Source organism: Cyprinodon tularosa, unplaced genomic scaffold, assembly GCF_016077235.1.
Source record: "Cyprinodon tularosa strain WSP-4 unplaced genomic scaffold, ASM1607723v1 ctg70, whole genome shotgun sequence".
Classification (NCBI taxonomy): domain Eukaryota; kingdom Metazoa; phylum Chordata; class Actinopteri; order Cyprinodontiformes; family Cyprinodontidae; genus Cyprinodon; species Cyprinodon tularosa.
Window position 1 is genome coordinate 4526255 of NW_024039452.1, and position 24636 is coordinate 4550890.

General features: G+C 41.5%; 1 protein-coding gene across 1 annotated transcript; it reads right to left on the bottom strand.

Annotated features, from left to right (window-relative positions):
• Nucleotides 1–686: 686 nt before the first annotated feature.
• Nucleotides 687–24343, bottom strand: LOC119772130 (secretory phospholipase A2 receptor-like). Its single transcript, XM_038268433.1, has 9 exons — nucleotides 24237–24343; nucleotides 24072–24156; nucleotides 23845–23953; nucleotides 22583–22691; nucleotides 20767–20822; nucleotides 20297–20677; nucleotides 19849–20208; nucleotides 19584–19674; nucleotides 687–777 (listed from the first exon to the last, which is right to left on the bottom strand). The coding sequence occupies exons 1-9, from the start codon at nucleotides 24341–24343 to the stop codon at nucleotides 687–689; spliced, it is 1389 nt and encodes a 462-aa protein (XP_038124361.1).
• Nucleotides 24344–24636: the final 293 nt, after the last annotated feature.

A 24636-nucleotide genomic window follows, 5' to 3' on the forward strand; every position in this document is an offset into this window, starting at 1 on the left:
ACACACTGATATTGGCAAGCTACATTGTAGCCACAGCTGCCCTGGGGCTCACTGACAGAAGCGGGGCTGCCGTACACTGGCGCCACCGGGCCCTCTGACCACCATCAGTAGACAATGCAGGTGAAGTGTCTTGCCCAAGGACACAACGACACTGAAAGTCAGAGTCGGGGCTTGAACCGTCAATCCTTCAATTTCAGGGCAAACTCCTACATCCAACGCCACTGTCACCCCAGGCAACGGCAGGTCTCGACTTCAGACTTGTCAGTGTTCAAGTTCTGAGTTTCTTCCAGCTCTCTTCTTGAGAGCAGACAGGCAGGTTCAGATAGTTTGATCCACAAAAGTGCTATTGAGAGCAGACAGGCAGGTTTCAGCTGAGAAACTCTTCCAAAGTTCCTGTGTACACTCAGGTTCTTCCTGCGAGGCAGAGAGGACAAAAACAGGGTAGGTTCAAAGTCAGGTTTTCAGGGGAGTCAGAGAATCAGACAGGCTGGTTGGCTCAGGCTTGCTAACCGTAACTGGCTTAACACTCTGGCACTGGAGTGTTGTCCTGCCGCTGCTTAAATGCTGGTCTCCTGATGAGCCAATGAGCCGGAGGTGTGGTCGTCAGCTTTAGCTCCAGGAGACCTAGGGTGCCCTCTACTAGAGAAAGGTGGACAGACCTCCAGATCCCAACAGTACCCCCCCCCTCAACGACCGCCTCCTGGCGGTCCAGAGGATGTAGAAGGCAGAGACTCATGGCAGTCGTCCATCAGGGAGGGATCCAGGATGAAGGATCCCCTGTGGTTTCCGGAGATCAGGAGTTCAAGTGGCTGAGTCTGGTGTGTAACTTGATGTAATTTCTTTCCATCAATAGCTAAGACTCTAAGAGGTTTCTTCAGAGGGATGGTGTCAATGTTTAACTGTTGAACCAGGTTAGAGTCAATAATTTTTTTCTCACAAAGTGAGAATCAGTAAAGGCAGACAAGATGAGAGTCTGATCAGAAACAAACAAGGTAGCTGGTAGCAGTAGATGAGGAGACTTTTCAGATTGCAGATGGTCCGCCAGACTCCTCATATCTTCTGGCGGACCCTGGCTTTTACCTTAGCAGGGCAGGTGGAGATAAAATGGCCGGGCTCACCACAATACATGCATAAGTTCCCCTTGTATCTCCTTTGCCTCTCCTCAGTTGAGATTCTGGTATGACCAATCTGCATAGGCTCTACATCAGAGGTTTCTGTGGAAGGAGAGACGCCATGGGTGAAGGAAGCAGGAACAGAAGCTGACTGGTTACGATTCCTTGGCATGGAATCAGTCTCAGGTGGTGCAGAAAAAACAGAAGAGCTGTTAGTCATTGGGGCAGTTACAGAGAAAACATGGATTGTTAATCTGATTAATTCCTCCAGGGTTGCTGGTTTGTTGATTGTGGCGAGTTCATCCTTTATTTCTTCGTCTAGAGCCTTAAAATAGGCGCTTTTGAGTGCGCATTCATTCCAACCGGAAGCTGCACCCTTTGACCCCGAAGTCGATCGAGAAATCGGCTACAGTCCGATTTCCTTGTGTAAGATTTAACAGAGCTCGAGAATCAATTGATTGGTCTGAGTCTTGATTAAAGACTTGTGAAAATTCCTTGATGAATTGATCAAATGTGCACCTAAAACTGGATTCTGAGGGGAATCTGGCTTCAGCCCATTCGAGAGCTCTTCTGGTCAATTGAGAGAGTATGAAACAAATTTTTCTCTTATCGTTGGAGAAACTGGATGGTGAGTGTTCAAAAATCAATTTACACTGGAATAAAAATCCTTTGCACTTACTCGTAATGCCTGAGAACTTCTAAGGAAGTGACAGACGGAATTCCGGAAATGACGGAACAGGTTCTGACCTTTGAGGCGGATCTGGCTCTGGAACCGGAAGTTGAGCTGGCTCCGCTCTGGGAGTAGCATTTCGGAGATAGCCGGCTAATTCCTGTAAAGTTTGATTTTGTTGTTCTGTTAGGTTTTATTATTTATACATCATGTGCATTGTTATTTTGTTAGTCAGATTAGACAGAGCAGAAGGCCTTCCTTCACATTGTGGATGTAACGTGTGTACGGAGGTCATCTAATCAGGACAGCCTTTGTGTCTTTAAGAATACACAGGATATGGGCACATCTTGGAGATGGTCTGATAGGAGAGGTGCTGTATCTGTAACCCTGAAGCATAGAAGCAAGCTGCATGGAGTTCAAGACAGGGAAGGCGTGTCAGTTTCTTATACGGACAGCTAAGCATCCACATGATGCAACACAGACTCAGAAGGTATAAGAAGCAGGAGATGACGTTGTTCGGGGCTCAAACTTTGCCGGACGCTTGCGGACGTGATTTTTGAGACCACAGCTGTGCAAGCTCTAAGCATTTTTCTCTGTCCTGTAAAGACCTGATCTGGAATAAACTCCTGTTTTATAGTCCTTTTTATATGGTTTTACCCAGTTTGAGTTAAGAGTAGTAAATAACTTGCCTCCAGGAAAAGAACCGGTGAGAAGGCCCCCGGGGCGCTACAGCTTTCCTTCCAAGGGGACAAATCCTTCTCACTTTAACAGTTCAAAACGTGTGTTAAACTCACGGAGGGTGGAGTCGTGGCCTTGAATCAAAGCTCCTTGTTCCTCAATCATCCTCCGGAGTTGGACTGCTGGGTTAGGTTGTTGGCCAGAGTGTTCTGTCATGATGGGATTTAGGTTCCTAACCCACATGCAGAACACACACGGAGTCAGATGAAAAGTTTGACTGTTTATTGAGAAAACACAGAGTTAAATTAACTTGAAGCTGGGAAACAGATCCGGGGCTGGTTACACAGGGTTCTCTGGAGAGAGGGATAGTTTGGTTAGCCAGGATGCTAATACTCTTTGTCAGAGGAGTACCTGTAAAGTGATTCAGGCTGAGCGGCAGAGGGAGGGAACCAGAAGGGTCCAGAGGCAGAGAGTCGGCAGAGGGCTAGGCAACGGCTCGACTTCAGACTTGTCAGTGTTCAGGTTCTGAGTTTCTTCCAGCTCTCTTCTTGAGAGCGGACAGGCAGGTTCAGATAGTTTGATCCACAGATGAGCTATTGAGAGCAGACAGGCAGGTTTCAGCTGAGAAACTCTTCCAGAGTTCCTGTGTACAGTCAGGTTCTTCCTGGGAGGCAGAGAAGACAAAAACAGGTTAGGTTCAAAGTCAGGTTTTCAGGGGAGTCAGAGAATCAGACAGGCTGGTTGCTCAGGCTTGCTAAGCGTAACTGGCTTAACACTCTGGCACTGGAGTGTTGTCCTGTCGCTGCTTAAATGCTGGTCTCCTGATGAGCCAATGAGCTGCAGGTGTGGTCGTCAGCTTCAGCTCCAGGACACCTAGGGCGCCCTCTGCTGGAGAAAGGTGGACAGACCTCCAGATCCCAACAACCATATCAGCTTTGAACCACAAGAGTCTTGGGGCCCAGGTGTCCCCACACCCCCTGAAGGATAAGTCTTTATTGGTGTCATCAGCAGTATCACATAGAGGCAGAAGGAAACAGAGCATCAAAAACGGCGTTCCTCCCTTCAAGAGGAAATGTCATATTGAATTGTTAATCTGCTCAGAGTGCAGGATTGTACTCTGACTTGCTGCTGCGTTCCCCAAACTCTGCAATTCACAGTTCCTGAAAATGCTGAAACCGACTGCATTGTGCAAAGTGTCAATAGTCCATTGAAAATGTTCTCCAAAAAAAAGTGCTATGATGAAAAAAATAAAATAAAAACATAATGGTAGTTTTATTGTTTTTTTATTTGAATAGTATTAAATATGATAATTGCTTGGAACAGGGAGTTAGTGTGTTTAATAGATTTCAGCAAAGATAACGTGGATGTGTCTGGTTAAGAGGAATCATTCTTCTGAATTAACAGTTTAACTATATTGTCATGATGGGTACTGAAAAGGCCCAAGATGCAGAACACCACGGAGACTGAGGAAAAGTTTAACAAGTTTATTGTTCACAAGCACTTGGAGATAACACAGGTACTGGTTCAGGCCTGGGGGCTGGTTCACTGGAGTCTGCGTGGGAGACAGTTCAGTTAGCTTGGGTTCAGTTGAGTTTGAGTTTGAGAGTTTCAGGTTTGTACCTTGAGAAGTCCGGTTTAGGCTTTGAGAGAGGAACTGTTGGGTCCAGAGATTGTTTAGTTCAGCAGAGTCCGATAACTGCTTCAGCGTCTTACTTCTAGCGTGAGGGCAGACCTTGGCTTTGGGTTTCCAGCTCTTAGTCCAGAGCTGCATGGGAATCCAGAGAAGAGTCTTCGGGTTTGGCTCAGAGGGCAGGCTTGGCAGGTTAAGCTCTTCCAGAGCTCTCAGGAGAAAAACAGGATTCCTGAAAGCAGAGAAAAAAAGGATTAGAATCCTATCTGGATTCAAGGGCAACAAAGGTTCTCAGAAAATGCTAGGCTCAGGTGCTAACCAAACTGGATTTAGCACTGCGGCGTCGAGGCAAGGTCTGAAGGCAGGTTATATACTGTGGACCCTCTGATGATGAGATGCGCCACAGGTGTGTCGAAGGCTCAGCTCAGGAGGATCCATGGCGGACTCTGCTGGAGAAAGATGGAACTTCTCCAGCTCCCAACATATATAGAGACATTTATGATAGTTTGGTTAACCTTGAGCTCAGTGGGCCCTGTACTAGGCCCATCTGATACCTACTCATGTTGATCTATTTATAGAAATGGCCAAAACACAGTCAAGTTTATTTTTTTTTTCACAAATACTTTTTGTTTTATAGCTGTGTAAAAAATAAAATGAGATTTAAAATTCCACCTGACTTGTGTGACCCTGTGGGAGTACTCGTACTCGTACTCGTCGTCTCCCGCTTTATCCGGAACCGGGTCGCGGGGGCAGCAGACTAAGCAGAGACTCCCAGACTTCCCTCTCCGCAGACACCTCCTCCAGCTCTGCTGGGGGAAGCCCTAGGCGCTCCCAGGCCAGCCGAGAGACGTAGTCTCTCCACCGTGTCCTGGGTCGTCCCCTGGGCCTCCTCCCAGTGGGACGTGCCTGGAACACCTCCCGAGGGAGGCGTCCAGGGGGCATCCGAAGAAGATGTCCGAGCCACCTCAACTGACTCCTCTCGATGTGGAGGAGAACCGGCTCTACACTGAGCCTCTCCCGAATGACCGAGCTCCTCACCCTATCTCTAAGGGAGAGCCCAGCCACCCTGCGGAGGAAGCTCATTTCAGCCGCTTGTATCCGGGATCTCGTTCTTTCGGTCATGATCCAAATTTCATGACCATAGGTGAGGGTAGGAACGTAGACCTAACGGTAAATTGAGAGCTTTGCTTTTTCGCTCAGCTCTCTCTTCACCACGACAGACCGGTGCAGCGTCCGCATTATTGCAGCAGCCGCACCGATCCGTCTATCGATCTCCCGCTCCATTCTTCCCTCACTCGTGAACAGGACCCCAAGATACTTGAACTCCTCCACTTGAGGCAGGGACTCTCCTCCAACCTGAAGGGGACAAGCCACCTTTTTCCGGTCGAGAACCATGGCCTCGGACTTGGAGGAGCTGATTCTCATCCCGGCCGCTTCACACTCGGCTGCGAACCGCCCCAGCGCACGCTGTAGGTCTTGGCAGGAGGGAGCCAGCAGAACTACATCATCCGCAAAAAGCAGGGATGAGATCCACTGGTCCCCAAACCAGACCCCCTCCGGTCCTTGGCTGCGCCTAGAAATCCTGTCCATAAAAGTCATGAACAGGACCGGTGACAGAGGGCAGCCCTGTCGGAGTCCAACATGCACCGGGAACAGGTCCGACTTAATGCCGGCAATGCGAACCAGACTCCTGCTCCGATTGTACAGAGAACGGATGGCCCCTAATAAAGGGCCCCCGACTCCATACTCCTGGAGCACCCCCCACAGGGCAGCACGAGGGACACGGTCGAATGCCTTCTCCAAGTCCACAAAACACATGTGGACTGGTTGGGCAAACTCCCGAGAACCCTCAAGCACCCTGCAGAGGGTGTAGAGCTGGTCCACTGTTCCACGGTCAGGACGAAAACCACACTGCTCCTCCTGCAGCCGAGGTTCGACAATCAGCCGGACTCTCCTCTCCAGCACCCTGGCATAGGCCTTTCCGGGGAGGCTGAGAAGTGTGATTCCCCGATAGTTGGAACACACCCTCCGGTCCCCCTTCTTATGGAGGGGAACCACCACCCCAGTCTGCCAATCCAGGGGGACTGTTCCCGACCTCCACGCGATGCTGAATAGACGTGTCAACCATGACAGCAAAACAACATCCAGAGCTTTAAGATACTCAGGACGGATCTCGTCCACCCCCGAAGCCTTGCCACCGTGGAGTTTTTTGACCACCTCGGTGACTTCAGCCTGGGTGATGAACGAATCCAGCCCCAAGCACCCCGTCTCTTCTTCCCCCATGGAAGGCGTGTCTGTCGGGTTGAGGAGACCCTCAAAGTATTCCTTCCACCGCCCGACAATATCCTCCTTCAAGGTCAGCAGCTCCCCACTCCCACTGAAAACAGTGTTAGCGAAGCACTGCTTTCCCCTCCGGAGGCCCCGGAGGGGAAAGCAGCAAATGATTCAGCTGTGCATCAGAATTAAACTTCAAAAATGATGCAGCACACGCGTTTTTGCTGCCCCTGCTGCTTGCGGCGTGAACGTAGCATAAAAGCTGCATACCACAGCTGGAACTGCTCAGTCACTGCAGTACCCTGTGGGAGTATTGACTTTTAGCCACACTCCCAACACAGCCGGCATCATTGGAAACTAGAGGCTCAGACCTTTCCAGGGAGGGGTCAGAGGTCATTGTGCGACCATTTCAGGTGATGTAACCTGCATGCGTTACAAAAGTTTGCTTTGTTATTCTTATTTTCTATTCAGTCGGTGGTATTATTTTGTGTTCAATGGTTAATCTAAATGAAACAACCACTAAATCTCAGGAGCAAAGGCTTTGCCTTATGCAAAAGGTCTCAAATAATATCAATCAGCAGATATGTCTTGCCAGTTCCCCTTTTTGTGTGAAAAAATGCATTTGGCACAATTTGGCCACTTTTGTCACCACTGTGCAAAAATCACATTTCCTCCTAGCACACTGCCCACTAAAACTTTTGTGGAACAAACTTGCTTACACTTATGCAGTCCAAATCTGCTTGACTTATAGTCAAGATGTGGATCTATAAAGTCTGAGGCTTCATCCAGAGTTTCAAATAGATTTTCATGGTGTTTTGCAGGGTTTATGTTGGAAAAAATTTGGCGAGGATAATTCTTTTTTTTTGTCTTTGTTTACTCATCTAAAAATCAAACATGTTGACATTTGAGATAATGGTTCCACCTGAGAAATATTCCTCAATGCCTTTCTATCATTCAGATACAAAAAATTGTATTTCCAATTTATAGTTTGGGAGCTGTACTTGCTTTAACTTACATATGTATTTTAATTCACATTTCAATTTGCTCCTAAGACCATCTTGGCTTAAGGGGTGAATAATAATCACCATTTGCAGTTATAAATTAGAAGTCAGAAAACAAAACCCAAGTCCTTAACTGGTTTAATTCCCACAGTTCTGATGAATTGAGTAAATCTTAAATGGTAATCAACATTTTCAGTTACAATTCAAAACAACAAGTCCTTAATGGAAAGTATTTAAAATATCTGTAAGGTGTGGATAATTTAGACTCTAATGCATAATTAACTAATATAATTCCCAATTATAATTTATGGAAAAATGTCCACAATCACATAAAAGCAATTACATACCTTAAGAAAACTACTGATATACTTTGCGAGGCTTAAAAATAGTGAAATAGAACCACTAACGCCCTTTAATCCAGGAAATTAAGAGGATTTACAACGAAATTAGTAACAGTTTGGTTTTATTTCTAAATCACCTCAGTTTGAACATATACAATGCAAATAAAAGTACCAATGATCAAGCGATAAAAAAGTTCAAGTTTTGAAATAAATCACAACTTTAACCATCTGAATAATAGAGCTAAGAGAAAACAAAAGTTTCAGGAAAGACCCTCAGTAGAAAAATTATAGTACTTTAAAAGTAACCCATTTTCCTTTATATCACACATACGTTTCATGCAAGCATTAACATAAAAAATTATATAAAAGTAAAACTCTGCTTATCAACTTAATGTTTTGGTGGATATTTGTGTCGCCTAGTTTAAATAGACCAATCAGGAAAAGAAAGAGAAACTAAAACGAGCCAAAATCATGAATTATCAAATTAACCAAGTATGTTTGATGACACATTTTCATAACACAAACCACACCCATTTGCGTGTGTGGACTCGGTGGAATACTGACGCCATAATGACTTCCAAAAGAAAAAAAGTGCCTCACTTGGCTAACAGATCTAAAAAAGCACAACAAACAATTTGAATTGGACTCAAGGAGATAAAAGAAACAAAGGCTAATGGGGAAATGATTCAAAGCTGCAGCTGGAGACACACAAACCCATATGAAAATATGTTTAAAGAAGCTGAAAGAGTCAAGAAAAAAAAAAAAACATTTGAACTTTTTCCATTTACTCCAATCTTTAAAACTTGTGTTTAATGATATGTTCCCATGCAATATGATATCATTAATCATATCATTAACTAGTATTATTTGGCGAAAAAATCATCAGGATCTGTGTTTGCAAGAAACCTCAAATAGCTTGGTGTAGGCAAACCTAAAGGTGAGATTTGCCTTTAAGCACCCACTGTACAGCATGTTTTCCATAAACTATTCAGAAGCACATGGAATTCGTTTTGTTTTTATAAGAAAAATAAAAAAGCTGTGCACATATCCATGGTTAGGAATGGTGAACTTAAGTAAATTGTCCACAGGGTTTGTGATTGGTGCAGATTGGACAGGCTTCTTGAGAGATCAAGGTCTTTATTGGTCTGACAGGAGTGCTTTTATGTAACACTGATCAGCTTGTCTGCTTAAAAACACAATGACTGGTGCTCTGCACGGACCATTAATATCTGAAACTGAGCGTTCAGAAGGCTGAGTGAGGCTGTGCCTTCTATGCAAACTTTAAGGTACAGCTGTGATTTATAAAGGAAAAATGTTTGGTTTTGTTTATAAGGATGGTCACCACCCCTGCTCAGCGCAAGCTTTGTCACCTAGCAACAATAATAGCTGATGCACAAAGCAGGCAAAGTATAGATGAAGAATTGATCACTATTTTTTTTTTATCATTTCGTTTTTGAGGAGCTTCAGCAGCAGTGATGTCATAACAGATATAATCTAAGGCTGAGAAAATTCTGTTAAAATAAATGTTTTTGTTTTAGGATGGTTTTAGGTTTAAATTACCTACAGTTTGCACAGGCCCATATAAGTAAACTGTACTTCCAATTGTCACCATTGTTAGTCACCATTTCCTTTGTCCTCTGAGCTTTCTTTATGTTGGATGTTTTCTCCAGGCCTTATAAACAGCAATTATCAAACCATTGCAAGAGAATCTTGGACAAAGTAATCTTGCAGAACTACATACCCATCTTAGGCTTCATTTTCAACCACAGCACAGATATACAGATTTACAGAATATCACAAATATTCTGTATATATATATACATATATATATATATATACATATATATATATATATATATATATATATATATATATATATATATATATATATATACAGTGACGTGCGGTGAGGTTCATAGCTGGTGAGGCACTGACGTCATCAGAATCAGATTTGCAAATAGATGCATAGATTGACAGCAGTTTACAGGTTATGTTTCACTTCTGCATCCTTACACATACAAACTGTAGCTCACAAAACACACATTTCCTTAAAAAACAAAACAAAATAAATGTTATTACTGTCTTACCTTTACTTATAAATGAATAGAAGTCCTCCTTATCTTCCTTCAGTTTTAAAAGTCTCTCTGTCTCAATGGAGATCACTGCCAGGGAAGAAAGCCTTCCTTGATCCGTCCTGTTCCTGCCTTATGTTTTCAGTCTCTTGAGCACCCCCTGCCATGAGGCAAGAGAACTGCCTGCCTCACCTCGAACTTGTTCTCTGCCGTTTATAATCGCTCATTACACGAAACACGTTACACAAACACAGTTGGTGACAAAAAGCTCTGTACATTATATACATAAGCCAAATTATTAGAAATAAGTTCACATATTACATTTGTTTAAACCATTTTATTGACGCCGTACAGCAACATGCTCTCTCCGCTTTGCAGCCAGCGCAGAGCCAGGGGTTGCGCAATCCAAGGTGAGGCAGAGCTCGCTGCTGCCTCACCGGCATCGCTTCCAAGCATTTGAATGGGAAAATAAGAAAATTCAGCGATTTTGAACAAATAAAAATCGAAATTGGTGAAGCTACATGAAAAATGAATATTTTTTAGTACAAACCACCGGATGAATATAACAATTTAAATTACTTTATGATTATATATTTTCTTTCTTTCCATGATGGCTGGTGAGGCACTGCCTCACCTGCCTCCCCTGACCGCACGTCACTGTATATATATATATATATATATATATATATATATATATATAGCTATGAAACTAGCTATTAAGAGTTTATTTGATATATATATATATATATATATATATATATATATATATATATATATATATATATATATATATATATATATATATATATATATATATATGTATGTAAGCAACTGGATAGCTCGGTAGGTAACACCGACGACTCCGGCACAGGTGACCGGCGGTTCGAATAAACCAGGTGTTCTCCACCAACCCATCCAAAGTGTACTCACAGTGGCAGGGTAATTCAAGATCAGATCCACCCAGGGCTGACACTGAACAGTACTGGAGAAACATATGGGAGAAGGAGGCATCCCACAACACCAATGCTCAGTGGCTGGAAGATCTAAGAACAGATCACAGCAATCTCCCAGAACAAGAACCAGTAACCATTACAACGGCAGATGTCCAAGAAAGAGCGGCAGGTATGAAGAGCTGGACAGCACCAGGCCCTGACATGATCCACACCTACTGGCTGAAAAAACTAACCGCACTTCATGCACGCCTCGCAGCACAAATGAACCAACTGCTGATGGATGGGACCCACCCAGAATGGCTAACCCAAGGACGGACAATCCTGATCATGAAGGATCCGCAGAAGGGAACAACCCCATCCAACTACCGGCCAATAACTTGCCTATGTACAACATGGAAGCTCCTGTCAGGACATGGCACATGGCTCAATACATGCACCCTGCCCAGAAGGGAATAGGAAGCAACACCAGAGGAGCCAAGCACCAGCTACTAGTGGATAGAGCAGTCACCCGAGACTGTAAGACCAGGCAGACAAATCTGTGCACTGCCTGGATTGACTATAAGAAAGCCTATGACTCAATGCCACATACATGGATACTGGAATACCTGGAAATGTACAAGATCAACAGGACTCTAATAGCCTTCATCAAGAACTCAATGAAGCTGTGGAAAACAAGTCTGGAAGCCAATGCAAAGCCAATAGCACAAGTCACCATCAAGTGCGGCATATACCAGGGTGATGCACTATCCCCGCTAGTGGTATATATAAATATATATATATATATATATATATATATATATATATATATATATATATATATATATAAAACTGTTTTCTCACCCCTCGTGGGGTGGTATGTGTCATCCTCAAGCTCGGGTCCTCTGCCAGAGGCCTGGGAGTTTGAGGGTTCTGCGCAGTATCTTAGCTGTTCCTAGGACTGCGCTCTTCTGGACAGAGACCTCTGATGTTTTACCTGGAATCTGCTGTAGCCACTCTCCCAGTTTGGGGGTCACAGTCCCCAGTGCTCCAATTACCATTGGCACCACTGCTACTCTTACTTTCCACATCTTTTCTAGCTCCTCCTTCAGTCCTTGGTAATTCTCAAGCTTCTCGTGTTCTTTCTTCTTGATGTTGCTGTCGCTTGGGATTGACACATCTATCACTACTGCCTTCTTCTACTGTTTGTCAATCAACACGATGTCTGGTTGGTTAGCCATCACCTGTTTGTCAGTCTGGATCTTGAGGTCCCATAGGATCTTAGCTCGGTCATTCTCAACTACCTTAGGAGGTGTCTTCCATTTTGACCTTGGGACTTCCAGACCATACTCATGGCAGATGTTCCTGTACACTATGACAGCTACCTGGTTATGGTGTTCCATGTATGCACTTCCTGCCTGCATTTTACACCCTGCTGTTATGTGCTGTAGTGTTTCAGTGGCATCTTTGCTCAGTCTGCACCGGGGGTCCTGCCCGGTGTGGTAGACCCTGGCCTCTATTGATCTTGTACTGAGTGCCTGTTCTTGTGCTGCCATGATTAGTGCCTCTGTGCTGTCCTTCAGTCCAGCCTTTTCCAGCCACTGGTAGGATTTTTTGATATCAGCCACTTCTTCTATTTGTCTGTGGTACACCTCGTGCAGCGGCTTGTCCCTCCATGATGGTTCTCCTTCCTCTTTCTTGTCCTCACTTTCAGTTTTCTCCTGCCTGAGGTATTCACCAAGCCATTTGTCTTTGGGAGCCATCTTTCTGATGTACTCCTGGATCTTAGTTGTTTCATCCTGGACAGTGGTCTTGACACTCACTAGCCCTCGGCCTCCCTCACTACGCTTGCTGTACAGTCTCAGAGTGCTAAATTTGGGGTGAAACCCTCCATGCATTGTGAGGAGCTTTCTCGTCTTGATGTCAGTAGCCTCTATCTCCTCCATTGGCCAGTTTATTATACCTGGCCAAATATATTTATATATATATATATATATATATATATATATATATATATATATATATATATATATATATATATATATATATATATATATATATATATATATATATATATATATATTAGTGCTGTCAAAATTATCGCGTTATTAACGCGTTAACGCGAGGCCATTTTAACGGCGATAATTTTTTTAACGTGAGATTAACGCTATGTGGTTTTATGGTACAATTTTCCAAGTACATCCCGCTGCAGCCTGCGAGAAGGCGGGGCTATTTTCCCCCAGTGTATGCATTTCTCATAGGCTTCCAGAGCGGAGCTCCTCAAGGGAAAAAGACGCTCATACACTGGGTGACGCTAGCGCCTTTTCTTTAAGCCCCACCACCAACAAACAAGTTGAGTGTCTGGTAACTAGTAGCAACCTGAAATACGCTGAGAAAACAGATTACTGAGGTGAAATGGAATCTGCTACGGCACTGTTGCTGTCTGTGAACGTCACAGGTCGGTATCGCGTGTGTCTGTGTGTGTGTGTGTGTGTGTGTGTGTGGGTGGGTGGGTGCTTGTGTGTGTGTTCTCATTTTTGTTAAGAGGCTGAAAAGTAACTTTCTAGAGCATAGACTCTAGCAAAAGACCTCCATCTAGTGACGTCGGTCTATTGATTTTGATGTATTGATTGAAAATTGTTCATTATTATCTTGGTTAATTAACATCTAATGTTAACTCTACTAAATTTTATAGCAGTAGGGTAAAACGCTTGTCTTTGTTCAAAAGACTGTATTAACTGTAAAGACTGTCTTTTACATCAGCCTGTTTTCAGGGCCTTTTTTTTTGGCTACATATTTGTTATTTTTGGCATAAATCAGTATCTGTGACCTGTTTTCATTTTAAAAAAAGAACATTGGCACAAACCTAGCCTGTATGTATTTTTTTTGTATGTCATCGAGAGTATTTAAATGATTTTCAATCAGGAAAAAAATGTGCGATTAAAATGCGATTAATCGCGAGTTAACTCAGGCATTGATGCGATTAATCGCGATTAAAAAAATTTAATCGACTGACAGCACTAATATATATATATATATATATAAATATATATATATATATATATATATATATATATATATATATATAAACCTGTTCCCGAGCAGGTTAGCTCTTGGGAGAATGTTACGAGCTATACCAGTTCTTTAAATGAGGTTTAGGCAGGTGTGCCTGTGAAACATCCATACGATGCAGCGACTCTGGGTTTTTCAGGCAGCTGTGAAGAATAGCGCTGTCCATGGTGCTAGGATCAGAGTGTCAGCCACCTGCAGGAGTGATCAGAACAAGTCTGTATATACATGTTATGAGTATAGTAAGGTTTCAGATGATTTTTATGGCACAACTGAGTTTTAATGCTACACTCAGGTATAGAATCAAAATCAGATCAGAATCAGGTTTATTGCCATTGTTAGTGAAGGAGTTCACAAACTAGGAATTTTTTAAGGTACAATCGTGCAACATGAAACATATAATATGGAATAGGTAAATAAAATTATAAAAATATCTAAAACACTGTGGGTATAAGGCATGCAATAAAATAGACTAATATATACACTTAAGATAAAAATATATATATCAAATAAACTCTTAATAGCTAGTTTCATAGCTATATATATATATATATATATATATATATATATATATATATATATATATATATATATATATATATATATATATATATATATATATATATATATATATATATATATATATATATATATATATATATATATATATATATATATCAAATAAACTCTTAATAGCTAGTTTCATAGCTTATGTTAAATGCTGAAACTGTGGTCTTGAGTGACAACATTTGGTCTGTGAAGTTTTTAGGTTTCATCTAATTAAAGGAAAGCTGTTTTAGTTTCCTATGCGCACATTATTTTAATTTACCTTAGACTAGGTAACCTAAGCCTATAAATCTAATCAGGCCAAATTCATACAATTTTCACTCCTACCTGGAGGCCTCCTAAATGTGACCGTTCATCATGGATAAACCATGCGTCCACATTTAACAATCATCCAGTCACGGTAGGGAACGTCACAGGACAGGCCGGGTTGTTCTCAACGGGAAGACCCTACCTTCTCTAAAAGGTAGTAAAAACCGGGGTGACCCCAGGGAAATCCCACTCTCGGCCAATCTAAGCAAGAAACCCTGTTTAGAATCCGACAATTATCATTACCAACTACTTAAACAACATTTAAGCCAATCAGGTTCTGTGTCTTTCTATATCAAAGCAAAAGTGGCATAAAACTTGATCTTAGTGGGTCTGGAGCAAAATGTTTCCATGATTTTCATAAAAACAAAATCAAAATAAATGAAAACATATAAATCACAATTAGATAAAATCAAGAATTATACTGGCATGAGTTAAATGCAAATGATGAACATCACTGACGATGATATATTCTTTCAGTGTCTCTATCACTCCTCAATCCAATTAATCAATCAGAGTCTCGTATGGCCCCCTCCACAGCTGCTTTCGTCTCCATGCGTCTAATTCAACCAACAATATAAGTTCAAAATTACTGCAACTAATATAATCTCATTCAAGGAACCTGTAAATATTTAGAAAGCATTTAACCCTGGTTTACACATTGTAACATTCAATTCATGGATTACCTAAAGAAACGTTTAAAATATCTTTACATCACAGTGTATTAAGTTTTAGTTTCTTATAAACTTATAACTGCATTTTTAGTTTTCTCTTATCCTCTCCCTACTGAAAGCGATTAAAGTTCTTTAATCTCTAAGAATAACCAGCTTGGCGCAGATTCCCCTTCTTTAAAACTCCCTTGTCAGACTCTGTAGCCATGAATGTTTCTGTATAAGAAAACATCATTCCCCAGTGGACCCCTGTGTGTCCTTTGATTCCTTAACCATGTGGGGGGGTGTGTGAAGGTGTGAAGATGTGTGTCTGTGTGTGTGGGTGTGTGTTAATCTATGTGAGTGGATCTATATGTGGAAAACTGTTCCACAGTCATCCTGCCACTGGTCTTGGAAGAGAAAGTATCTTAGAGCAGTGATCCTCTCCATCATGCAAAACAGCTCAATGTTAGGACAAGTCCATCAGGTTTCCCTCTGTTACCACAGCAGCTTTGAACCATAAAAGTCTTGGGGCCCAGGTGTCCCCACACCCCCTGAAGGATAAGTCTTTATTGGTGTCATCAGCAGTATCATATAGAGGCAGAAGGAAACAGAGCATCAAAAAAGGTGTTCCTCCCTTCAAGAGGAAATGTCATATTGAATTGTTCATCTGCTCAGAGCGCAGGATTGTACTCTGACTTGCTGCTGCGTTCCAAAACTTGGCAATTCACAGTTCCTGAAAATGCTAAATCCGACTGCATTGCGCAAAGTGTCCAGCTATAGTCCATTTAAAATGTTCTCCAAAAAAAAGTGCTCTGATGAAAATAAATAAAATAAATAAATAATGGTAGTTTTATTGTTTTTTATTTGAATAGTATTAAATATGATAATTGCTTGGAACAGGGAGTTAGTGTGTTTAATAGATTTCAGCAAAGATAACGTGGATGTGTCTAATTAAGAGGAATCATTCTTCTGAATTAACAGTTTAACTATATAGACACATTTATGATGCTTTGGTTAACCTTGACCTCGGTGGCCCCTGTACTGGGCCCATCTACCTCATGTTGATCCATTTATAGAAATGGCCAAAACACAGTCATGTTTATTTTTTCTTTCACAAATACTTTTTGTTTTATAGCTGTGTAAAAAATAAAATGAGATTTAAAATTCCACCTGACATGTGTGACCCTGCGGGAGTATTGACTTTTAGCCACACTCCCAACACAGCCGGCATCATTGGAAACTAGAGGCTCAGACCTTTCCAGGGAGGGGTCAAAGGTCATTGTGTGACCATTTCAGGTGATGTAACCGGCATGCGTTACATAAGCTTGCTCTGTTATTCTTCTTTTCTATTTAGTTGGTGGTATTATTTTGTGTTCAATGGTTAATCTAAATGAAACAACCACTAGAAGGTGCAGAAGGTCTCAAATAATATCAATCAGCATAATTGTCCTGCCAGTTCCCCTTTTTGTGTGAAAAAATGCATTTGGCACAATTTGGCCTCTTTTGCCACCACTGTGCAAAAATCACATTTCCTCCTAGCACACTGCCTACTAAAACCTATGTGGAACAAACATGCTTAAACTTATGCAGTCCAAATTAGCTTGACTTATAGTCAAGATGTGGATCTATAAAGTCTGAGGGTTCATCCAGAGTTTCAAATGGATTTTCATGGTGTTTTGCAGGGTTTATGTTGGAAAAAATTTTGGCGAGGATAATTCTTTCTTTTTGTCTTTGTTTACTCATCTAAAAATCAAACATGGTGACATTTGAAATAATGGTTTCACCTGAGAAATATTCCTCAATGCCTTTCTGTCATTCAAATACAAACAATTGTATTTCCAATTTATAGTTTGGGAGCTGTACTGGCTTTAACTCACATATGTATTTTAATTCACATTTCAATTGGCTCCTAAGACCATCTTGGCTTAAGGGGTGAATAATAATCACCATTTGCAGTTATAAATTAGAATTCAGAAAACAAAACCCAAGTCCTTAACTAGTTTGATACCCACAGTTCTGATAAATTGAGTAAATCTTAAACATTTTCAGTTATAATTCAAAACAACAAGTCCTTAATGGAAATTATCTAAAATATCTGTAAGGTGTGGATAATTTTGACACTAATGCATAATTAACTAATATAATTCCCAATTATAATTTATGGAAAAATGTCCACAATCACATAAAAGTAATTACATACATTAAGAAAACTACTAATATACTTTGCGAGGCTTAAAAATAGTGAAATAGAACCACTAACTCCCTTTAATCCAGGAAATTAAGAGGATTTACAAGGACATTAGTAACAGTTTGGTTTTATTTCTAAATCACCTCAGTTTGAACATATACAATGCAAATAAAAGTACCAATGATCAACCGATAAAAATGTTGAAGTTTTAAAATAAATCACAACTTTAACCATCTGAATAACAGAGCTAAGAGAAAACAAAAGTTTCCAGAAAGACCCTCAGTAGAAAAATTATAGTACGGTACCTTAAAAGTAACCCATTTTCCTTTACATCACACATACGTTTCATGCAAGCATTAACATAAAAAATTACATAAAGTGAAACTGTGCTTATCAACTTTATGTTTTGGTGGATATTTGTGTTGCCTAGTTTAAATAGACCAATTAGGAAAAGAATTAGCTAGTCTGGTAGAGCGGTTGACCCTGCTGCCTCCCTGAAAAAACTTTGGGCTTTCAGTCTGCTCTTTCTAAAGCTTCCTTTATTTCAATTAGTGGTTTTTTCCAATAACTTGTCCTGCCTCTCCCAGTTTAACAAGTGCAATATTTACACTTTGTTTAGACTTGTGTGTATTCATAGGATTGTCTTGGGTTCTATATCTTTATTGGACCCGTTACACACATTGTATTGAAATCCTGACTGTATGATGTTAAACTGGTGGGTTGTAGTGTATACATGTCTGAGCCAATCCCAGCTATTCGCTTAGGGTCTAGATAAGGGAAATGATTTACATAAGAATCGTGATTCCCATTTACTATGGTTCAAAGTCAATTTAAAATTTCCCAAAATCATTTAAAAGAAAATAAATAAATAAAACAATTATGCTGCCTGTCATTTTCCATTTTGTTACTCTACAGGACATTGTGACATCAACCTGCCTAGGTAAGACCTGTACGTTTTTCACTTATAGCTTTACCAGGACAGTAAAAGAGAGATTGCCAGTTCTTTTACCAAAACAACCACAATGGCAGTAAGTTGATGTATACACATCTAAAATGACTAAATTTTATGTGACATTTTACCCCGCTGACATAACTTAATTGTGCAATTCAGTCTATGTTAACAGGGCATTAGTAAAGTGGACTGGAAGACAGAAGGTAAAAATGAATAACTGTGCTTTTAGCCCCACCAAGGAGATTAGGTTTTTAATTGAGTTTGCGCCTTTTTTTCACCTACTGTGTACAGGATAACTTGAAAACTTGTCGACAGATTTTAATAACATTTTTTCCAAAGGTGCACCTCAGTCCAAGGAACAATCCATTACATCTTTGTAGTTCACATCACAATCCAGATGCAGGAATTCTTTTAAAGGATTCTTTAACATTATTAGGCAGAACAAGCAGTTCCCTCCTAAACCACAGAGTGGCAGCAGTGACTGTTGAGAGGAAAAGTGACTCATGCCTAACCTGAAGAAGATAAGAGCAGAACAAACACCAGAGGCTGCAAACACATGCTCTGCCTCATTTATAGGATTTTGAAGGGATTTTGATAAAGTTGTTACAAAAGGTGCATCTCATGCCAAAAATTATTCATTAAAACTTGGTGATGATCCAGATCATTTGTAAGTTCTGGCTATAGGTTTAACTCACAATATGGTGCAAATTTTGCAGCCTGGTGGAGTCTGTGCTCTGGAAGTGCTTTTTTAGTTTATGGCTATTTTTAACTGGCTAAACAAATTTTAAAAGTGTTCAAATATCGATATTACATACGTATGTATTGAAATATACCTTTTAGAACAATTCCAGTGTAATGAACAAAATATAAAGTAACCTTGAACCTTGACATGTGTAATAACTTCAACTCAGAGAAACAATTAGGGATCATGAAATAACAGATGTTTTACAGGTCAGTCTTCTTTCGGTCACTTTCCTTTTTAAAAACTTTGCCATCCACCTGTTGTCTAAACTTTAAGATCACTCCACTCACGCCATGCTCCTCCAGTTTGTCCTGGAGCTGAGAGAGACAAAAATCGATCTTTAATTTGGAAAGTGATCAGTGCTCCCAACAAATGTGACCTAAAAATGTCAGGACTTACTTTTTTAGGATGTTTGTTTTCAGAGAATCCTCATTCAGATCCACCAAGTCTTCTGTCTTCAGTCTTAGCTTCAAAACAGTTTTTTTGATTTCTTCAAATTTAAGAAAAAACAACAAATGTCACCACTGATGAACATTTTATGGAAAAAATACTAAAAAATAAATGTAAAAACTTTAGCCAAAACCAAACAGATTTTCTTTCAGAAATATCAAGCCATCATGTTATTGAATTATTGTTAATTCTGTCACATCAGTAGAACACTCACCGTGTTGAACACCGTAGCAGACAAATGGTAGTTTGGTTTCACAAGACAAAAACTTATATTTTCCTGAGCGCATAGTAGATGTTGCACCACATATGACCTTCATTGAGCCGAGTGGATTATAGATGCCGTCAGGGTTGAAGAAGAGGAAAGGGCTTCCATCAGACCACTGAAAACTGTTTGAGGTTCTAGACAGTCCAATCCACGAGTATTCACCAGATGGTATCAAGGTCAGGGCCATCTGGTTTTCCGTATTATTCCTCACTGTGGCCAGATCAATGAAGAACTCCCTGCAGTATTTCTGGGCATCTGTCCAATTTCTTCCTTCTGCCACGTAAACATATTCAGGCTCTAGCTGTGTGCCTGACAATGAAGAGACAGAAAACATAGATGAGTAGGTGGCTGGCCAACATTTCAGTTATGTTTTGAAATAACAAATCAGACATATTACCATTGTAACAGAGAAACGGGTACTTGATGTAACAGAAATCATCCCACCATATTTCAGTCCTGTCAGCATTAACACAAAACTGACCGCCTGAAGAAAAGTTAGGCTCATCATTGGATAGTTTCCAGCTCCTGTAATCTGCGCCGCTTCCTGAGAAGCCATCAGACCATCTCCAGTCGATTTCATTGAACAGACCAATCCAGACGTCAGAGCTGTGTCCAGCAGATGTAAGATTGTCAATAAGTTGGTTCTGTTGCTCAGAGTTTAGGATGGAGGCCAGGTCTGTGTGCTTCTGCCTGCAGTAAGTCTGAGCTTCTGTCCAAGTGAATAATTTATTAACAAAATGGTACTGAGGAAGGATGCAGGTGGAGAGGACCAACCAGTCTGGAAGATAGATTTAAAAATTTTATTTGTCATCATTGCTTTGCTCAAAAGGTTTCAATACCACCAGGTGTAAACATAAAGTCACTCACCTAGAAGAAACAAGAGTCCCAACATGATCTTCTCCATCACAATGCTGCTCTGAGGACTGCAGTAGAAAGACCTGATGTTATAATCAGTCTCAGGGTTTCTGTTTGATACATAGGTATTAGTTTTTTCAATTGCACATGCAAACTGGTTGCCATGGGTGCCTGTAGGGAAATGATGCTTAAAAATAAAATAATTTTTGCATAGTTTGTATATTACACAAGCAATCCTTTGTTTTCAAAAACAACCACAACCACAAATGTCAAGCTGCTAATATTGCATTGAACCCCTTCTTTCCCAGGTAATGATAGTTCTCAAAATTGAGCTTTATTATGGACCCCTTGTGTTTCGCTTTAACAAATTAAATATTGTAAGATTATTTTTTTTACAGAAAACCAATTTTTGTGTCATTTTTTAAATTAAACTGACAGCATTTTAATCCTTATTTTAAACTCAGGACATGAGGTATCCCAGCTACCTCATGCCAGACATGAGGTAGCTGGGATACCCTTATTTACCTTATATCCTGAGCTAACGATGCTAGCCAGTCCACTGCAGCAGTTTCTTTAGAGTCACGCTGCTTGTTCAGCCTGTTCAGTGAGCATTAACATTCAGCTAAAACTCTTAAAATCATCAGTGTCAGGAATCCAGTTTGTGTGGGTTGTGTTTTTGTGTCTTTCTCTCCCTCCACCACCAGGTGGTGCCCTCTTCTCATTGGTCCTCTCACACACCCGCGGCTGGTTGACTCATCACTGAGGACTATTTGAGCCATGGACTGTCACTACCTCGGTGCCAGAGTGTTTGCCAGTTTTGGGAAGTCATCCTGCAAGCTGGATGTTTGGCCTTCTTCCCTTGGAAGTATTGTTTGAGTCTCACACTGAGCAGGGGATAAACCTCCACAAGTTCCGTTCAAGTCCTCCAGGATTTCCAAGTGACAGTCCGCTCAATAGCTCCTCAGGGTCCAACCAAGTCTAAACCTGTCCGCCCTCCAACGAGTCTCTTCCTCTGGATAAACCCACACCGACTGGATTCTTGGAAGAAAGTTTTCTTCACTATCTTCTTGTTCACCTGTTAAAACCTTTACCCTGGTTCTCTGAGTGCTTTACTGCATGTGGGTCAGATCCCTAAGAAAATCCTGACAATCAGTTGTTGTATCAGAAAGTTTATTTCAAATAACACACAAACACAACTATCTATTCTACCTAGTTCACCATAACCCAGCAATTATTAATCATTAGATGGAAAGGGGGAATGATGGATGTTACTAGGGATGTGCCGATACCAGAATTTTTCCAACTAAGTATGATTACAAGTACTTCAGGACTTTTTAAAACAATTTTAGAGCCTCCAAAAGTATATAGAGTACCGATACGAGTACTATTAAGTGCCATTAACTCTTCAGAATTAATATGATTTTTTTTTTTACTTTAATTTGGCTTATTAAACAGAATTACACTTGGTGTATTTTAACTGTATAGATGTCCTCTTATTATATTTGAAGACATAGAACACCACTTCTAGTCTAACCAACACTGTTAGTTTAACATAGATTTTAACATTTACTGAATACTTTTAACAACCTTGTGACAGTTTGTACCTATAACTTTGAAAACAAACTGTGAATGAGCAAATGATAAATTATGCTTCTTGTAAAGCTTGTATTTTAGGTCGGAATAGAAAGCTTTCACTTCAGCTCTGTTTTTTGCAGACTCTGGTCTTTTGTCCAGTCTGTTCTTCCAACAGTAGCTCTCATAGAGATTTGACTTAATCCGGTGCAATAATAAGAGGTAATTTATCAGGGGGATAAATTGTACAACTGACGGTAGCCTGTGTCTCCCTTTAGCCACAGTGTTTAGCCGGTAGTCGCTGCAGCTCTTCTGCGGCTCCTCGCAGGCAGGACCAGCCACGGCTCGCCGGCTTCTAAAGACTTCTTCGGCAAACAGCAATGGACCCCGCTATTGCTCCTTCAGCTGTTATGCTACGTTCACACCTAAAGCAGCAAAGGCAACAGGAGCAGCTGGTTTACATGCAAAGTCAATGGTTGATGTGGATCAATCCACAGCAAAACATCCCGCAGCGGGTCTGAGCAGCTAAAGCAGTGCATTGTGAGATTATGGGCATCTGATGTTGGAAAAATTTAACTTTTAATGCTCGACGCGCCACATCAACCAATCAGAGAAGCTGATCTGGGAGCTGGCAGGGAGACAGAGACAGCACTGATCTTACAGATCACTATGATCACTCCTCTGAAACAGTTTATTAATGCCTAAATTAACTTAAGATTCCAAAATCTGCCAGCAAAACATGTTCACTTCTATTATCCTGGTGCCCGTAGTTTGGATTATGTACATGAAAAACACCTTCCAGCTGCCACGGCAAACTGCAAAGAGACGACCAGCCCATAGGCTGCTGTGGAATGGGATTCCCAGTGACAGCGCACCACCAGTATCTGGGGGTTTGAGCGGCTCCGACAGTGAAATAATATTTGAAGGCAGGATGGTAATCTGGATGAACCTACTGCACAGATTAAGTTTTCTGGTGAACTTTTTCAATGAGAAACATGTTAAAACTACTTTTTACCCACTGATCACAGCAAATATAGATGTCGCTGTTAAATTGGAGCGGATATACTGTGGTCAAGTCGGCTTAAATCGCAGGGAAAAAAAGCAACACACTACAATCAACTCCTTCTGAATCGTAGGAAAGGTTGTCTGCCACGGTCCAGCGAGCACAGAACTCTATGGAGGGTTTTTGTCACTACTTTAGCATAGCCTTCAGCTGGGAAGCACTTAGAGTCTAGCTTTAAGCAGCTGTGGACTCCTGGTAACAGGAAGTTGATGGGAAGTGTTTCCTTTTGTCACATCAGCTCACACCTGCAGGTCATTCCCTGATCAGCAGCAGGCCCTATATAAGGACGGAGCCTCCACCTGCTCGCCGTCAGATTGTTGTCTAACCCTTAGTGGTAAACACTCTCAGGCCTTCTGTTTGCTCATGTCTAGTTTTGACTAAGCCAAGGTTGTTGCCGCTCCTAAACCTGCCTGTTCTCTTCCCCCAGTGTCTCGTCTGATTATCTGGACCCTCACCCTCGTCTGTTGTCTTGGACTCCCTGGTGACAACCTCCTGCCTGCCCGACCACTGATTCAAGGATTGCCCCAAACTCTGACTGGTTTCACAGATCTGACCCTTGCCTGCCTGACCAAGAATTAAATAAACCAACTTTGCCAACTGCTCTGTTTTGTCCATTTGTGCCTGTAAAGTGTGAAAGTACAATCTGACCAGACAACATGGACCCAGCTAAGCAGACACCTACCTCTATCTCAGAAGTCCAATCCCTGAGGGATCTCATAACACGGCACAGGAAAGCATTGGGACAGAGCGAGCACAGGCTTACTGGACTGGAGACAGCAAGCCAGACCATTCACATGGAGCTCGCACAGTTGACGGCACAGGTAGCACACCTTACATCTTTGCTTACCTCTGTTGCAGCTCCACAACCGCCTCTAGTTCCCCTGGCTCCAGCATCCGAGGTTCCTCTGCCAAAACCGGCTTCTCCTTCGGATTTTCCCCAAGCCGTAGCCCCATCTGTGAACCACAGCGGAGCATATGTCCCGGATTCACCTACTTTCTCCGGTGAGCTCTCCCAATGCCGAGGCTTCCTGCTACAATGCCAAATGGTCTTCAGCCAGCAACCCTCGGCTTTTGCATCTAACCTTTCAAGAATGTATTATGTCATGGGCTTGCTGCGGGATCAGGCTCTTGCATGGGCGCTTGCTTTCACTTCCGCCAACCCTCTAACATCCCTCCCCTATGCACAGTTTTCCTCCGAAATAAGCTAAATGTTTGATCATCCTGACCATGCTTGAGACTCTGGGGCA

What these genes read in the sequence shown, in the direction of transcription:
- LOC119772130 (XM_038268433.1), bottom strand. Translation starts at nt 24,343, where the DNA reads ATGGGGCTACGGCTTGGGGAAAATCCGAAGGAGAAGCCGGTTTTGGCA. An exon ending in GGGACTCTTGTTTCTTCTAG is followed by an intron (nt 20,678 to 20,766) that starts GTGAGTGACTTT and finishes TCTATCTTCCAG; the next exon opens with ACTGGTTGGTCCTCTCCACC. An exon ending in CTGCTACGGTGTTCAACACG is followed by an intron (nt 19,675 to 19,848) that starts GTGAGTGTTCTA and finishes TTAAATTTGAAG; the next exon opens with AAATCAAAAAAACTGTTTTG.